Source organism: Halichoerus grypus, chromosome 10 (genome assembly GCF_964656455.1).
Source record: "Halichoerus grypus chromosome 10, mHalGry1.hap1.1, whole genome shotgun sequence".
In the NCBI taxonomy this organism is placed as follows: Eukaryota; Metazoa; Chordata; class Mammalia; order Carnivora; family Phocidae; genus Halichoerus; species Halichoerus grypus.
The window spans coordinates 47769912-47788356 of record NC_135721.1 but is presented as its reverse complement, the minus strand read 5'-3'; the positions used below and the strand labels follow the sequence as shown (position 1 = coordinate 47788356).

At 41.3% G+C, this 18445-nt stretch overlaps 1 protein-coding gene across 1 annotated transcript in view; it reads right to left on the bottom strand.

Moving 5' to 3' along the window:
* The window catches only part of M1AP (meiosis 1 associated protein), a 72212-nt gene that overhangs the window by 12607 nt on the left and 41160 nt on the right, over nt 1-18445 (bottom strand). Inside the window, exons 5-7 of the mRNA XM_078056382.1 lie at nt 9686-9859; nt 6046-6208; nt 4705-4846 (exon numbers count right to left, since the gene is read on the bottom strand). Of these exons, the coding sequence (XP_077912508.1) occupies nt 4705-4846; nt 6046-6208; nt 9686-9859 (479 nt within the window). The remainder of the gene's footprint in view (nt 1-4704; nt 4847-6045; nt 6209-9685; nt 9860-18445) is intronic.

The window sequence follows — 18445 nt, the reverse complement described above, 5'->3', positions numbered from 1 at the left end:
AGAGAGGTTAAATATGTTACCTGAATTCACACAGTTGGGAAATAATGAAGCTGTCAGGAACCTAGGGCCATCTGATTTCGAAGCCCATGCTTTTCATGGACAATACAAACTACATTTTACCACAATAGATTAGGAAGCTTCCTTGCCTTGACTCCCCAAAAAGAGAGGTAACAAAGGGAGAATTTCTACTCTGAACTTAACTTTGACTAAGGCTGAGAAATTAGTTGGTAAAATGGGAAAATGGTAGAAATGCCAGGAAGAGGCAATCCTATTATCTTGGAGTCTGGGTAGTCAGACTTATATCACAGACTTTAACCCAAATCATAAGATCATATATTTGAAAAGCTAATAGAAACATTCTTTTCCCTAAAAAGAAAATAGACCACACAAATGTCTAATGATAAATAAAGGAATCCAGAAAGACCTCATTGCAGAAGTACCATTTGAGCTGAGTTTTTCAGGATGGGGTAGGGTTTGAACATATGGTGAGAGAGGAGAAGGGACAATATGAACAAAGGTTCAAAGGTGTGGCAATTTAAAGTTTGTATATTAATTTGGCTGGACTCTATGGTGCATGAAAGGGGATGATGGGAGATGGACTAGAGTCTGAATACTGGCTAAGGAATATGAACTTTAAAGTATAATCAATAATAAGCCACAAAATATCTTTAAGCTGAAGAGTGGCAGGATCAGTGCTGTGTCTCAAGAAGATTAAACTGTGGCAGTATATAAAATGGACTGGGAAGGGAAACACTAAAGGCACTGAGACAAGAGATTATTGCAACATTACAGGGAAGAGGTAAACAGACTCTGAACTAGGATGGTGATGATAAGAATGGAGAGGAGAAAAACATGCAGCAGATGCCATGGGGAGAGAACAGGCAAGGCTTACGTCGCTGGGTATTGGCACCTCTGAAAAACATGTGGCAGTCAGGGGAGTGCTTCAGGAAGATTAACGGGGTCTAACAAACAGGGCAAATTAGAAGAGGGAGAAATTGGAGGTAGGGAAACTAGTTAGGAGTTTACTGAAGAAGCCTTGGTGAGAATAAACAGCGGGGACAGGAAGGAAGGGACAGTTACAACTCATGAGAAGAAAACTGATATGACTTAGTGATGAAGTGGGTGTAAAGGACAAGAAGGCTGGAGGTCACTGAGGTTTCAAGCCTGGGTGAGCAGACAATGGTGGTGCCGCTATTAACAGAAAGACAGAAGTTAGAATGAGAAGTTAGCTGGAGGGGAAACATCACAGTAAGAAACAGAAGACTAGAGTTACACAGAGAGCTGAGGACATCAGATTTTAAAAGAACATATGAAAAAGGTGTAAGAAAGACTAGAAAATCAAGGAGTTAGAGAAGTGCTGAAAACTTGTAAATATAGCATCAGAGAGGTTCAAACTCTAAATAAGGTCTTGTCACATAGTAGGTACTGGAGAAAGATTTGTTGTTGAATGCAACAGAAGAGGCTTGTGGGGAATTCTCCCCTGTATAACACACTGCCTTTTAGGATTTTTGCTACTCGGATATGTCATGTGAAAAGCAAAGAAGGAAGAGCCATTCAAACACTGTTTTGCTTCTGTCTTTTCCAGAAAAGGAGCGTGTTCCTTAATCTGCTGATGTGGAACAAACACAGAGTAGAGACAACAGTAACACAAGATGGGTGAGGAGCTATTACAAGTACCCCATCACCTTAAGTGAATTCAAGTCCAGCGAAGTACAGAAGCCTGGGGTGTTAAGTGAGGGGAGAATCAGCATCAGGGTTGTAGGTTATGTTTATCTGGCTACATCCCGGGTAGGGAATTTAGCAAGAAAGTTAAAAGCATGGGGCTTTGTAGTCAATGAACTAGGTTCAAATTCTGACTTGGCCACTTTGGTAGCTATGTGACTTTTGGTAAGTCACTTGATCTCTATAGACTTCAGTCTTCTACACGTGTAAAAATGGGGACAACAATCCCTATCTCACAGAATTATTGTGAGGATTAAGTGAGATAAAGCATGCAAAGCACTTGGTTAAGTGACTAGCCCCTAGTAAGTGCTCCAAATCATGGGTAATCTACTAGTGATGGGTCAGCCACATAATTGTGAATTTCCACGATAGAGAAGTGATAAATAAGAGTCTCTTTGGCCTTTATAATGGTACCTGGCATATAGTGCTCAATAAATATTTGTTAATGAATGAATGAGTGAGTGAATGAATGAATAAATAAATAAATAAATATTAGATGCTCAAATGTCAAATTCAGAGGCAGGAAGAGTCTGATTTATATATGTAAGCCAGGAGGGAATAGAATACTCTTTCCCATCCTTATTTTTAATGGCTACATAATATTTATTTATTTATTTATTTATTTATTTAAAGATTTTATTTATTTATTTGACAGAGAGAGAGACACAGCGAGAGAGGGAACACAAGCAGGGGGAGTGGGAGAGGGAGAAGCAGGCCTCCCGCGGAGCAGAAAGCCCGAGGTGGGGCTCGATCCCAGGACCTGGAATCATGACCTGAGCTGAAGGCAGACGCTTAATGACTGAGCTACCCAGGCGCCCCGGCTACATAATATTTAATTGTTTGGCTGAACTGTTGTTCCCATAACCTTTCCCTTATTTTGATTTAACCATTTCTCTATTTAGGACATTTAGGTGGTTTGAATTTTTTACCACTGTAAATAACACTGAGATAAGCATGTTGGTATATACATCTGTGCTCCCTTTGCTGATTGTTTTCCTGTCCTACATACACTCCCAGCAATCAAATTAAAGTTTTGAAGTAGTTACCACTTTCCAGAAAATTTACACTCCTTCTAGCAGTGTATTAAAATGCAAATGTCTGTTTAAAATATCATGTACTATAAGAATGTAGGGAAGCCACTTGAGGGAAATTCTTCCTGAGTGATGTAGCATCTCTCAGATCCTGAGGAATAGGGTGGAGTAAATAGTCAACTGAGCTCTTGGGCTCTGACGGTCAGGATGTATCTGTTGTCTCGGCTCTGCAAAGACAGGGGATGGGTGTTCTTCAGATAGGAAACAGGAACTCTGTGGGTGGGCCTAAAAGGGAGTGTGGGCTTTGAAACAGGAAAAAAGAAGCCTGCTTCTGATAGTGAAAGAGACACATTGCTGTGCTGGTCTGATCACCCATATGCTACTAGGTCAAACTGTTCCTCTATTTCCACTTGCAGTTAGACCTGTCCTCGATTATATTTGCAGTTTTATTTTGCTTTTCAAGTGTTTCATGCTCTTTTCTAAGTGTTCCTAAGCTCTTTTATTTTTTTCCATTTCAGGAAATGGGCACCCACTTAGATATTTGAATCAGAAACCAAGCAGTTATTTGATACCTTCCTCTTCCTCACTCCCTACATCCAATCCTTCACCAAGTTCTGACTCTCTCTCTAAAATATGTCTTTTTTAAAAAAATTAAAGATTTTATTCATTCATTTGAGAGATAGAGAGAGTGAGAGAGCATAGGAGCAGGGGAAGGAGCAGAGGGGGAGGAAAAGAGGGGGCGGAACAGAGGGGGCGGGAGAAGAAGGCAGAAAGAAACTCAAGCAGACTGCCCACTGAGCAGGGAGCCCGATGCCAGGCTCATCTCATGACCCTGAGATCACAACCTGAGCTGAAACCAAGAGTCTGATGCTTAACCAACTGAGCCACCCAAGTGCCCCTAAAATATTTCTTTAATTGGTTTACTTTTCTTGACTTCAACATTCCAGTCCAAGCCACCATCATCTCTTGCCCAGACTACAACAATCCTCTCCCACCTCATTTTCTTGTTCCCATTCTTGCTTCTGCCAGTTCATTTCCAATGTTTGGTGTAAGTAATCTTTTAAAAACTCAAATCATCTCTCATGATTTCTTTTTGTACTTCAAGTCCAAGGTCCTTAACTTGACCTACAAAGCTTTGCATGATTTAACCCCTGCTCACTTCTCCAGCCCACCTTTTGGCTCTCTGTTTCAGTCACAACGGCCTTTCCATTCTTGATTCTTCTCTCAGCTCTTTCCAGGCTTGGGGTCTTCGCACATGCCTTTCCCAGGCATTCTCTTCCCGCCACCCTTCACCTGGCTAATTCTCATTCCCATAAACTGGCAGGTCTCAATTTAAATGTCATTTCACAGAGAGGCTTTCTGGCACCAGGCTCTTCTTTTCCTTCATAAACTTCTCACAATTAAATATTTATATACATAATTACATTTTATAATTATGTAATTTATATATAATTCTAAATATATATAATATACATATTATATATACGTATATATATACATATATATAAAATTCTGTCTCTTTTATTACAGAGTAAGTTTCTTGAGGCCATGGATAATGTCTCTCATGTTACCATTGAATATCTACAGTTTAGCAAGATGTCTGGCACAGTCTAGGTGTTCTTCATTTAAATAAACCATAATGTCCAGCCCAGTGTTAGAGAAGTGTTAAAATATAGTTACTTACGGAAAATACCCTGTTTCCATTTAAATGTACAAAATTAGGGATTTTCAAGTTTACTGTCATATAACTGAGTTCAGGAAGTATTCTCTAAGCATGAAACCAACAAAGACAAGTCATATTTAATCCACATTTCAGAGTAGTTCCAGTTTTTTCCTGTCCTCTTGAGAACTGGGACAGGTTTGGGATCAAGGTAGGATTAAGCTAGCTACTCTTCTGTGGTTGGTGCCTTAACACTCTTCCACCTCCTCACCTGGGAACATGGACACCTACCAGCAGGCTGTGACACAAGGCATGGAAGTGCTGCTGATTTGTCTCCAGCTCATCCCAGTCCAGCTGCCAACAGCTTGTGGGTCTGAGAATGAAGGGCAGTCCATATGTCAATGACTCGCAGATCCCATTGGAATTTAGAGCCCTGGCAAGAGACAATGGCAGTGAAAGTCTCCTCGGTGATATGCAGAACCTTGACATCAGATCAGCTTAAATTCAGCTTATGTCTAAGACTCTATTGTGAAATCCTTTGGGTTAGGGCCTGTGAATTATTTACCCTAGCATGGCCAGCACCTAGCAAGGTATCTGGCACATAGCAGATGCTCAAAGCCTGTTAATCAATGAATGAAGCATCATCATGAAAAGCCATCTAGACTCTGATGGATGTTTCTTCTCCTGAGCTTATTCCATTCCAAGTGACTTTTCTGGGGATACTTCCAGAACACCCCTGCTATAGTAACCATGTAACATGATAGTATGCTAACCATCTGCATCCCAGTCCTGGCTCTCTTGTGGCAAGTGCTGAGAGAGGATGCATTTAAGAAGAGGATGAATTGGGGTACCTGGGTGGCTCAGTCAGTTAAGTGTCCAACTCTTGATTTTGGCTCAGGTCATGAGCTCAGGGTGGTGAGATTAAGCCCTGTGTTGGGCTCTGTACTGGGCATGGAGCCTGCTTAAGATTCATTCTCTCCCTCTGTCTCTCTCACCCCCCCGCCCACCCCGACTCACTCTTGATCTCTTAAAAAAAAAAAAAAAGAAAAAGAGAATAAATTTAAGAAAGTTCCCCAGCAGCATCTGCAGTCACAAACTCATGGACGAGCTTACTCAGATACTTGTGCACAGGCACTGTGATAGGACCTAGGAAGCAGTAAAAGTGGTCTTTGCCATCATTGCTAATTTTACCCAAGAACTGGTTCCCCTGGAAGCAGGAATTCTAGTACTTAGAGAAATGGCAAGGCAGGAGTAGATCCTATCTACCCCCTTGTTCCTTGAAGGTCAGACCTCTGTCCTGATGCCTAAACACAGCAGGGTATTCAATACACAGTTGCTGAATAGATAAACACTGCTGATCTTGTTTTTCTTTGTGTTCAGAGACTTTCTGGATTTCCAAACCTCATCCAGGTTTCAGAATGTCCTACTGAGGCATATCATCCACCATCTGCCCATTTGTCTCCACATGCTGAGCAGCCTGAGCTTGCTCTTTCACTCCCATAACTAGTTTCTGCTTTGGAACTGACTCCCACCTGCCTGACACTTGGAGATGCCCTCTACCTCAGGACTTCCTAGTTGGAACCAGGAAGAATAAGCATTTGCATGGATTGGGGAAGTTCCCTTATCCCATACTTGATCACCCGGAGCTTGTAACGAGAGGCTGACGACTGGGAGGCCATCTGGTAGAGTGTGCTGAAGTCTCCTTTGGGGTCATCCATTCTCAAGGAGCCATCAGCTGTGCCAGGGAGAAGGGACGGGCTGAGGAGTCGCTCTTGGAGATCACATTTCAGGCACACTACAATAAAAATGGCATTGGGGGAGGGATAGTCTGTCACAAGTTACCTCAGGCTATGTGATTAAGAGACAACATCTGCTACCCATTCCACATCCACCAGGCAAGTAAGGCTTGGGAGGAGGCAGGGGAGTGGAAAGGGGAAAGTATGATTGGTTTGGAAAGGCAGAGCAGGTCTGGACCTACAGTGTTGCTCAATACAATAGTTAACTTATTCTCTGCATCTGATATGGTTTTTACTTGTTTTACTTCTGGGCTGGCTGAGCAGTTGCCTCATAGTGAGAGATCTAGCTTGTGATCCAGTCCGAGAGGAACATGGGCCCTCTGTGGAGGAGGCAGCCAACACTATGATATGCAGAGGCCCTTTGCAATCACAGATGGGATCTCTGCTGCTTCCCTCTGGCTAAGCTTTGGCAAGACTATAGGTCAGATGAAGGAAGAGCAGGAAAGCAGAAGTCAGGGAGTCAGCTGACAGCTACTGTTTCTCTGTGGGCTCTTCTAGGGACATTCAGGGGAGGGGGAGGAATAAGTTCCTGAAATGGTTTATTTTTTAATTCCCCAAAGAAACCTGAAGGTAGAACCTTCTGGAGCATCACTGTGGCAACAGACAACCATTCTGAGGGGGCTTCACCTAGGTATGAATTATTCATCAAGGTATTATGCCCTTCTATATTAAGGTTTTGCTCTGGCAGGTACATTCACATGCCACAGTGTACAATATACTGTTGCACTAGGCTTGCAGTCTTGATAATACAAAGTTTTTCAATAAAATGTATACCAGGTTTGAATACTGTTAACAAACATGATATAAAAACGAAAGCAGAAATAATGTAGAAAAAGAGATAGGATGGCAGAATTAAAGGTCAGATCCATCTGGCCCTCCTGGGCCCAGCAGTCAGATGCAGACATTAATTCTGGGTAAGACAGTCTTGGCCTGCTGTGTCTCAGAGCCCAGGAAGTCAGTAGGAGGGCTTGGCCTAGGACTCCCCTCATTTCCTCTGTGCCTGACTTCTCCATTGTTAGATATCTGGGCTTTAGGACTGGAGAGCTGTGTTCATCTGGCTGAGATTCTCAACTCTGGTTGCAATAAGAATCACCTTTTTATTAAGGAACTTTTAAAAGACACTGATGTCTGGACCCTACCTCACACTAGGAAAGTGGGATCTCTGGAGATGGAATCTAGATACTGGTATTTTTAAAAAGTCCCTCATGTGATTCTTACTGCAGCCAGGGCTGAGAACTACTGGCACCATAATCTCGACAGTATTCCAAAGCTGAGAAAACTGTCTTACCAGGACTAGAGTCTAGAATCAGGTGTGCTTCTCACCACCCTGAACCCAGATGCAGAGGTGGCTGACTCCAAACCCACGAAACGAGAAAAGACACTCATCTGAAGCTGACTGTGCACTCTGTCAGAAGGAGGCCCCTGAGGGAAGCACCTAGAGAAGGGGTGGGGGGGAAGGGCCCTGGGCAGCTACAGAAGAAGGTGGAGTGGGTGGAGAACCTTGTAAGGAGTCAGAGTGAACATCTGAGGAGCAGTCCTCAAAAGATTCTAGAGTAGAAGAGCTCACCGTTCTGTATTGTTTTGTTTTATTTTTTATAGTGAGCCACATTTCCAGAAATCCAGTGTGGTAATGCAGCAGTTTTTTTTTTTTAAACAATGGATAACTATAGTATGGTCTTTATTGTAGTTGTATAAACTCTCAGGTTGGTCATACCCACCATGGAGGAGGGCTACTTTCCCCAGATCTCACTCCAATTGTGCCTGAACATCTGGATTCCAGTGTAGGCCTCCCTAGTAGAAGAGCTGACGAATCTGGGTCTAAGTTCCACCATGCACCCAGAAGACCTGCAAATTTCTGAAAAATGATTGCAGATGGAGATAAACATTCTGGCTCTGACCCTGGTACTGAAAGCCATGGAAAGAGGGAGGTGAAAGGTAGAGAAATTCTCAACTATACCATGGGAAAGTGCTGTACAACAGTAGAAAGTCTGGTTGCTGGAGTTCCTGGCCTTGGAGGGCCCCAGCCCTCCTTATGAGAGAAGTGCCCAGCACGAGGCAGCATCTTTGTTCACAACTGCCCAGCATGAAGCAGGCTGTGTAGTAGGTAAGGGTCCAGGTTCTGGAGGCAGACAGACCTGGGTTTGATGAATGTTTTCTGGGCTGAGTGTGGTCAAATGTACAAAATATAGATTTCTAATCTTAAAAGTTAAGAGTGGGCTCTGGAGTTGCAAAACTTCAAATTCTGCTATTAATTTTTCTGTGCTGTCCTGGGAAAATGTCTAATTTCTCTAAGTCTCAGTTTTCTCATCTGTAAAACAGGGAGATAATATCGGTATTTAATTGATTCTAAGACACATTTCCCCCCCCCCACATACTAACATCTCTATATGTGTCTTACAATTGCCATTGGCCAGACACACACTCCAAACACTTATTTACTACTTTAACTTCTCAGTAAGGATAAAATAATATTTCTAAGTGATAGAAAGCACTGTGTCATGTTTAATTGGCAGTGTTTTTCTTTCTTCGTGGTACATAAAGTAATGGTGTATCTCATAACTGATAGCATCTTAGATTCAATGACATATGGTAACAGTACCTGCTTCATGGTGGTGGGTGAAGATGAAATGAGATAATGCAGAAAAGGAGGTAGCATAGTGCTTGGGAAAAACAGATATGAAGTGGATTCCAGAAGAGGGGACAGGGAGGAATTGGCACCATCAGCCTTGGACAAAAGGAGTGGAAAGGAGGTCCAGGGAAGATTTACACACCAAGGAAAGACAGATTGAAATCAAGGTAAGTCATCAAAGGCATCCCAGGCCCTAGGTTGAAATGGGGGTGTGGGGAGGGGTGGCGGGTAAAGATCTGATGGCTATCCCCAGAAAGAAAGGACCACCATGTGTCTTCCCCTTTTGGAGTGGGAGTCTATACCCATATTTCTCATTGAACTCCCGCCTCTACTAGTTGGGCTACTAGTTGTCCTCTGTGGGACCTGCTTCTGTAGTTGTTTTAGTTTACCTCAGTTTGATGTCTTCCTATCCGGAAGACCTCTATTTAATCTTGGTTTAATCTTTGTTCTTTACCTTCTCACAGGCCCTGTTGATAATTGTTGAGGTACCAGCATGCCTCAAGTTATTATGTCAATAATATCTATTACAATTCAAAATGAAAAACTTGAGAAAAATATATGATTCATTGTGCTCTTGTTTAGTTTAGGTGCTGCCCTATTATTGAGGTATCTAAGTCTTTGCTCTTAAACTAACTGGCCCTTGCTGTCTAGGCTTAATTAGGTTCAGTTTTTCTAACTGTGGTTACTTTTTAGAAATTCTTTTCTTACTCCTTGTGCTTACACTGCACAGCCTCCTTCAGTCTCTAAACCTCAACTAATGTGTATTCTGACGACTCACAAATCTAGAATCTTAATCCAAGACTAGGATAATCATAGCCTATATAATAGGTCTTTTGGGGCTGTGTACTTGAATCATCTCTGGCTCTGGAAATGTTGCTGAAACATCGTGAAGGAAGAAGAAGATGGATATGCTCTTGGTCTGTTCCATTGTTATGTAGCCAGGCTTTGAAGAAAATCTCCATGCTGACAACATCATTGTCTATAGTCTGAAGGTCAATGTCAGTTCCCAGGATAGAACTCTCTGCAGAAGAAAGGGAATTAGTGGGTAAAGTGTTTAATTCTTTAATTGTAAACTTTGAAAAATGTAAAACTTTAAATGTGCCCATCTTTTGACCCACCAATTCTATCCCCTGGATATCTAACTTAGAGACATTCTTAGATAGTACACATGGACACATATGCAAAGATATTCAGTACAGCATTGTTGTAATAACAAATAATCAAAACCTCAAACAGGAAGCAATTCAAATACCCATCAATAGGGGAATGTTTAAATAAATTATGGCACACTCAACCTTTGGAGAATTACGCAGCTGTTAACAAAGTAAAGTTAAATGCACTGGCAAGGAAAGCTAAGAGATAGTGAGTAAATAAAGTTTTAGAACAGATGTATAGTATGAACCATTTATATAAAAATAAAATAAAAAAAATAAAAATGAAACCCTTGGCCTAAGTACATACATATGTATGTAAATGCATTTTACAAAGGTCTGGAAGGCTACCGTCAAACTGTTAATGGTGGGCAGGAGTGGAAACAGGGCAGAGTTCTAAAATATGTTTCCTTTTTATTATTCATACTTCTGCTTAAATTTTGTTGTATTTAAAAAACACTCTGGAATACAAAAACAGCCAAAAAATAATACAGCAATGCAAGTTAAATACTTAGTTAACAAGGGGGAGCTTCAGCTTCTTCAGCTATTTATTTATTTTAAAAGATTTTATTTATTTATTTATTTGAGAGAGATCAAGAGAGCACAAGCAGGGGGACTGGCAAAGGGAGAGGGAGAAGCAGGCTCCCCGCTAAGCAGGGAGTCCAACGACGACATGGGACTTGATCCCAGGACCCTGGGATCATGACCTGAGCCGAAGGCAGATGCTTAACCAACTGAGCCACCCAGGCACTGCTTCTTCAGCTCTTATTTCACAGTAAAAATGTATTTAATTATTACTTTTGCTATAAAAAGCGTGAAAGAAAAAAATGGTGCACTTCCAGGCTTCACCTCAGACATAGATTATACAAATTTGTCATTGGCATGCTGTAACTCACAAGGGTAATTAGCAGCCAGGAAGACAGAAATGGTCTAGTGGAGTGTGATTTGATTCCACATCTGAGTGAATGGAACTGGGTATGTGGGGCGATGAGGCTTTGCTGGTCTACTTCCTGTTTTAGGCAACACTCGCTCAGGCACTGGGGTCTGGGTCTGCAGGTAAAGGTTATCAGTAAAAGCCAAATGTAAGGTAGTAGAGGAAGCACAGAAAGAGGAAATGAGGCAAGAGCTGGAAAGAAACAGAAGAGGAACCTGATTTTTTTTTGCCTTACCATGAAGGACTCTCTGAAATACTTTTACAAAGAGCCTAAGAAAATTGATGAATTAACTTCTGTGTATGACTCATAGACCCCAGGGAGAAGGCTGGTTTATTTCTAGAACGACATTCCTGAGGACAACGCGGCAGAGGTACCAGACTTTCCAAACAGAACAAAGGGCTTCAGTCCAGCGTGTTGGTACCCACACAGGGAGGTGTGGTGAGACTCAGATGACTTCATGTCATACTTAATGACTTATTCTGTGCCTGAAAAGGGGCTCCAAATGCATTTCTCTTTGACCAGTATGATTAAAACTCTGCCATCTTCCATGAACAGTTCTGAGGATTCATTAACCAAGTATTTCATTCATTCTATCAAGCAGTAATTTTTTACTGTGTACTATACAGAATATGAAATATTGTACAGGGTACAAAGATTATATGATGCTCTTTTCTCTTACGGAGTTTGTAAAGCTACATTATTCTTGACCATTCCTCTTCAAACTGTCATCTGCCACATTATATTTTAGGTACTACAGTGATAAGTATGAAGTCACTGCCCAAGAAATGTTCCTCGTGAGTAAAGAGAAAGTATCTTTTTAATAACATGAATTTTATTTTGTCACAGGCAAAACGAGAAGTAAGTTAATTTTACTGAGCCTGAGGCCTGGACTTCAATTTGAGTAACAAGTACGGAAAGAACTGAACCCAAAACTTCAGTGAGGCAAAATCAGTATTAAAGCATGAGAAGGCAGATACAAAATGAAAGAAATGGAATTGAGCAAAGGATCTCCAAAAGTGGAGAAGATAATATGGTTTAGATTTCAAACAACAGATTTTGCAGAAGAGAAATGTTTCTTTTCTTTTCCCCGGGGAAAGGGTGGAAGATTAGAAACTCCTACCATGGCAGTATAAGGAGACCACAGCAAGTTCTCTTCCAATAGAAAAATAGGACTTTCCTTAGTTAAGCTACAGTATCAACAGAGTACTACAGAGTAGTGAGGCCAATGAAAAACAGTTACCTTAAGAAAAGAGAATGGCTTACAGACCAGAGCAAGATTTGGCTATAGCCTATGGATGAGACTGGCTTATCCAAAGAATGAATGTGTCCATTAGAAGGGGAGAGGGTTGGCCAGAAATGGAACACAGAGAAGGGGAGCAACAGAAGAATGCGCAGGCAGTGCCCATCCAAGTGTGGCTCAGAGGAGAGGGCATGCTGGCTCAATGACATGTCCTGATGGCAGGATGTGTTTGTCGAGTCTCTGCTATTCTTGATGTTATGGTGGTTATGGTTCTCTAAGATATTCTGACTTATACTTTGGTCTTGAGCTTGGTAAGGTGAGTCTACCTCTGAGACTACTGACAAAATCAACTTTCTGATCCTGCAAAGTTGAAGAACCAAGCCTAAAACATGGTGCCTTTATGAAGGAAAATACCAGCCTTCCCTGCAGATACCCCATCAATGTTCCTGAAATTTTTTCCAACTTCTTAACCTACAGGTTCTTGGGAGAGCCACAGAGCTTCTTCCTTTGCAAAAGTTCTCATGTAATCTCCATAGAGGCTCCGTGCTTCAGATTTGAGTCCACAGTTTTGCAGGCTCAGAAGGGAGTCAGCAGCTTCTGAGGGACAGTCACATTGGCCAAGCTAAAGACTAATGTGGAAACCAGAACAGACTAGAGGGAGAACTTTTTTTTTATCCATTTCTCTGTCACTGGTTCAGGCATTCTTTTCCTTAGGCCTGGATCGCAGTAAGCGTCTTAATTGTCCTATCAATTCCATTCCTTCCCCTCCAGTATTTCTTACGTACTACTACCAGTTAATTTTTCTAAAACATGGTTTCATCAGTTCCCTCCTTTGCTAAAGAGCACATACTGCCTTCCTTGGTCATTTTCTTTATTCCCCTCACTCACCCTGTACCACTTGGTTCTACTCATTATTCCTCAAATATCCCACTCTTCCCTTCTGTGATGGCTCATAAGATTCCTCCCCACCCCCTGCTGTCGAGATCCTATATGCGCATTCATTCCCCATTCCCTAGCTCAGTAGCTAGCTTAGAGCTGAAGCTTAGCAAATGCCTGTTGAGTTCAACATTTGCTCCCCCTCCTCAGCTCTCATTACTTTTTCCTGTAACTCTTCTGCTTCAACTAAATTAGTCTCCTTGCCACATGACTTCCTTCCTTCCTTAGCGCTTTTATTACTCTGTCAATCCATGGCTCGCTCCTCCCCCAAAACTCAACTCCAAACTGACTCTGTCCCGGAAGTTATGCTTAATTATATCCTCCCTTATTTGGGTTTAATCATCAACTCCTGGGTATCTGTGGGCTTCATCTGGGCGATACTAATTACTCTTGCTAATCTGTTTCTTCAGAAGGGTTTTCTTCTCTTTCTGTGAGTTTATGAAAAGTGGTGGGATGTGATGGGAAGAGCAGGGTTATATTACTTTGGACAAAGTGGATATAATACAACCTATTTCATAGTTATATGAGGCATAAGAAGTGAGATGATTATCTATGAATGGCATGCCTAGGTCCAACAAATGGCATTTTTTCCCTTTTCTCTCATCAACAAAATGATTTGCTCTTACAGGATAAGAATGTGCTTTCCTTTTTTTTAAACTTGCCTCCCCATCACTTCCCTTGGTGACTGTTTTCTCCCCACCACTGACATATGTAAGAACACCAAAGGCAGAGAATTGTGATCCTCACAAATACAATGAAATGTGCTAAACCGGGCACCTGGGTGGCTCAGTTGGTTAAGCGTCTGCCCTCTGCTCAGGTCATGATCCCAGGGTCCTGGGATCCAGTTCTGCATCGGGCTCCCTGCTCTGCAGGGAGTCTGCTTTGCCCTCTGCCCCTCCCCCCTTGTGCTCTCTCTCCCTCCCTCTCTCTCAAAAATAAATAAATAAAATCTTAAAAAAAAAAAAAAAAAGCAATGTGCTAAATCTGGGGAATGGGGAAGAGACTTGTCACTTCTCAGATGTTGAAGAGCAGCTCCCACTTTGACTGGCGAGCAGGGCACTGGGCACTGAATGAGCCGGTCCCCCTGACAGTATGAAACAGGAAGGTTACGGGAGTGAGTGGGGCTCTTAAGTGTTTGGGTGGTGAGGACAAGGAAGGACTGGTTCACTGCAGCCAGGCTGCAGTCAGCATTCACATTCAGTGTTTGGACTTGCCCTGCCCTCCTGTGGCCACAAGTAGTGACACCTTTTACTGAACTCTTGCGGAAGGGCCACAATAATAGGAAAAACTAACAGAGCCAAATGATTGAAAATAAGGTAATGCCTAAAGCAGTCCTTCTCAGAATTCAACCCTAAAACAAGGTTGCAAAATGGAAATGTATTTAAGATAGAATGTAACACTTTAATACACAGACATAGAATATCTAAAGTAAAGACCTAGGAAAATGGTGCTCCAGCTCAGTCCTGTAGATCCTCCCTTGTCCTACAAAGGCCCTGACCTATAGGCCAGACCTGTTCCTTTCCAAATGGCCCTCATATGGCCTGTCCTTGAGCAGGATGGGCTTTAGGGGTTCTGGGAACCTCCTGAAATTATATATAATTCCATCTGTACGTGTAGAGGTGTATTCTAATAGGGTGGAGGAAGGGGACAGGTCCTGTGCTTTTATCAGATTCTTGAGAGTGCTGTGACTCCAAAAAAAGGTCAAGAGCCACTGCAAAAACTATGGAATTGTGATATCTTAGCCTCCCTGGGCCAGTTTGCAATCAGTGCTGTCTAGTTTCTGAATATAGGAGTAGTACAGAATGTTAATAACTGGGATAAGTAATCAGAGTGGACAAAGTTTGCTCAGGAACAACTGTGCAGAGTCATTTAACCACTGTCTTTAAATCAACAATGGCATCAGGATAATCTCCAATAGCTCACAATGTTGGGCGCAGCCTGGCTTATCTTTCTGAGCTCATGTCCCTCATTTATGGAGATGATGCCTGGACCCTGGAAAAAAGGGGAAGCTCCTTGAAAGGAGGTAGTAGGGTAGTGATGATTATAGTGGTGTAGACTCTCTAGAGAGGTGAGTGCAGGACTGAGCAAGTGGTGATCATCTTCCTAGGGTTCCAATCTATAAGAGAGCAAAACATCACTAGAACTGTAATGAGACTAGAGAGACTTTATTTCCCAGAACTCTTCTCAGGGAGAGTAGAGATGTCATTCATTCATTCATCCTTTCATTCAATTCATTTGTCATTCAAATAATTATTTATTTAGTGCTTTCTATGATCCAGGCACTGATTGTGTCAACAATGAAAGAGATAAATTCTCTGCTTTTGTGGCTTACATTCTATTGGGAGAACAAACAATAAACAAACAATGGGAACAAAAAACAATTACAGATAATGATAGGTACTATGAAGAAAAATAAAGCAAGATAAGGGTATGGCGTGTGTGTGTGTGTGTGTGTGTGTGTGTGTGTGTGTGTGTGACATTTTTCTCTTCAGGAAAGTTTATGATCCAAGTTGTAAGAAAATACATTTTATTTATGGGCCTTAAGAGCTCTATTTTCATTTTACAAAAAAAAAAAAAAAAATGCAACCCACGTGCAAAAGAGGTTGGTCCCTACTGACTGAGACATACCAAAGTCTAAACATAGTTTAACTTGGAAAACACTAGACTTAGAAGGTATTTAAAGAGTCTTCTTTTTCTGCACAAACGTGTTTACATATTCTATAAACAAAGAAGCATTTATTGTAAATTGCAATGCAAATCTGAAAAGTTGACTGGGAGAAAGTGTTTTCATAGGCAGTACGGTGAGGGAGAACAGGGAAATGGGTTATTTAGGAGGTTTGAATGAAGAGGAAGTGGGGCTAGGAAGGCATTACATCTATTGGTATGGCCCCAAGAACTAGCCCAAGGAGCTTTGTTTGCCTCTATAATGTCCAAGGGAGCCAAGGTCAAGATTTACTCTGAGGTGAAAACAAAAGTAGGAGGAACCAAGAAAGAACAGAATACTTACTGGGGAGCTAGGAGGAAGAAGGAATAGTTTTAAAAAGACATGGAAACCCAAGAAAGTCCTAACATATGTCTAGACAGACTATGTGACAGCTTTGTGATTCTGCATATGTGTATGCATTTTTGTATTGTTGGAGGTGTATCTTCAAGGTATTGGATTTCTAGAAGTGGGAGTGGTAAGTAAATGGACATGTCCCCAAACCAAATAATCTAATTAAAAAGTGGGCAGAAGACATGAATAGACAGTTTTCCAAAGAAGACATATAGATGGTCAACAGACACATGGAAAATGTTCAACATCACTGATCATCAGGGAAATGCAAATCAAAACTACAATGAGAGATCACCTCACACCTATCAGAATGGCTAAAATCAACAATACAGGAAATAGCAGGTGTTGGTGAGGATGTGGGGAAAGGGGAGCCCTCTTGCACTGTTGGTGGGAATGTAAACTAGTGCGGCCACTCTGGAAAACAGTATGGAGGTTCCTCAAAAAGTTAAAAATAGAACTACTCTATGACCCAGCAATTGCACTACTAAGTATTCACCCAAGGAATACAAAAATACTAATTCAAAGGGATACATGCACTCCAATGTTTATAGCAGCATCATCTACAATTGCTAAACTGTGGAAACTGCCCAAGTGTCCACAGACTGATGAATGGATTAAGAAGATGTGATATATATATAATTGAATATTACTCAACCATAAAAAAGAAATCTTGCCTTTGCAATGAAATCTTGCCATTTACCATTGGATGGACCTAGACAGTAAGATTAAATAAAAAAATAAATGTTCAATAAATGAATCAACAACAAAAAAACAAAACAAAAAGTAAACACACATGTCATTTTGTTAGGTATTGCCAAATATCCCTCCAAAAGTGTTGTGCCACTGTGCATTCTATCAGCAAGGCAAATGTGTTCTCATACTTTTTAACTTTTGCAAACCTGATAGGTGGTAAGTAGTATGTTGGTGCAGTCTTAATTTTCATTTCTCTAATTATGAGTGAGGTTAAGCATATTTTCATATGTTTAAGGGCCATTTAAAAATATCTTTTGAATTATCTACTCATGTCTTTTATCCATTTTTTGTAGGGTTTTTGGTCTTTTTCCCCTAAGTTTTTAAGTGTTCTTTTTATATTAGAGATATTAGCCCTTCCTCTCTATGTCCCCACCCCCCACCCAAGATATAACTTGTAAATAATTTCTCCAATTTTTTCAGTTGTCTTTTGACTTTATTTAGGGTACCTTTTGCCATGCCATATTTTTGTTTTGCTATATTTTTATTTTTATGCAGTTAAATAAATTACTGCACATGGATTTTGAGTCATAGGTAGAGAAACTTTCCCTATTCTAAGATTATAAAGGTATTCACCAATGTTTTCTTTTACTACTCTTTAAATATTATTCTTTACAGTTAGGTCCCTGGTACACTTGGAATGCTTTCTAGATGGTAACCAGTTGCCTGGCACCACTTTTGGAACAAGTCCATCTTTGCCCTTGTAATTGGAGAGGCCACCTTTATCTTGTACTAAATTTATACCTGTACTCATGTCTATTTCTGTCCCCAGTTAGTCCTTGTGTTGTGCTAACCAGGGCTCCAGTGCTAGGGATACGATGGGGCCAATCTCAGATGGGCAAGTGGCCAGACTGTCCAAGGTTGGGTGGAAATAACACAGGGCATCTGCCAAGTGAAGCAGGGGTATGTGCATCTGTAATTGTTAGGGGATGAGAAGGAGAAAGGAGGAGGAGAGTAGAGTTGGGATTTAGTCAGAAGAACTTTTAAGTCATAGTCTTGTAAAGACAGAGAGAAATGATGGAGCACTTACTAAAGTGAATATAGAAAAGGAAGTAAAAAGAAAGAACCAAACTGATCAACAATGAAGAGGGCCTTCCAGTCTGGTTGAGTTCTAATTTCCTTATAAATAATAGCTATAAACTCTAGATAATATAGTTAAAAAAATAAACCAACTATCTGAGGACAACTGTCTGAGGACTGTGGAGACTGAACAAAGGTAGATTTCAGAGAGGAACTGAAACTTGGGAACAAGTGACCAGCAAAGAATGAGTTCCCCGAGGGTGGCCTCAGTTGTAACAGTGTGAACTTAGCATAGCAGCTTAAACTTCAATAGAAAGGCCTCCCTCTTTCACTGGCCTTACCAGGGGAAGGAGCCAGAGGCAAAGAGAACCTCCAGAAAGTGGGGAAGAAATCCAAGAAAGGAGGGAGCCTGAGAACCCTAAATTATGTGTTTAAAACTCAGTCCATGCACCTTGCTGACCCTTGCACCACACATGTATGGGACAAACTGAAAGCAGCTCATAGTTGAGGCTTAACGAAT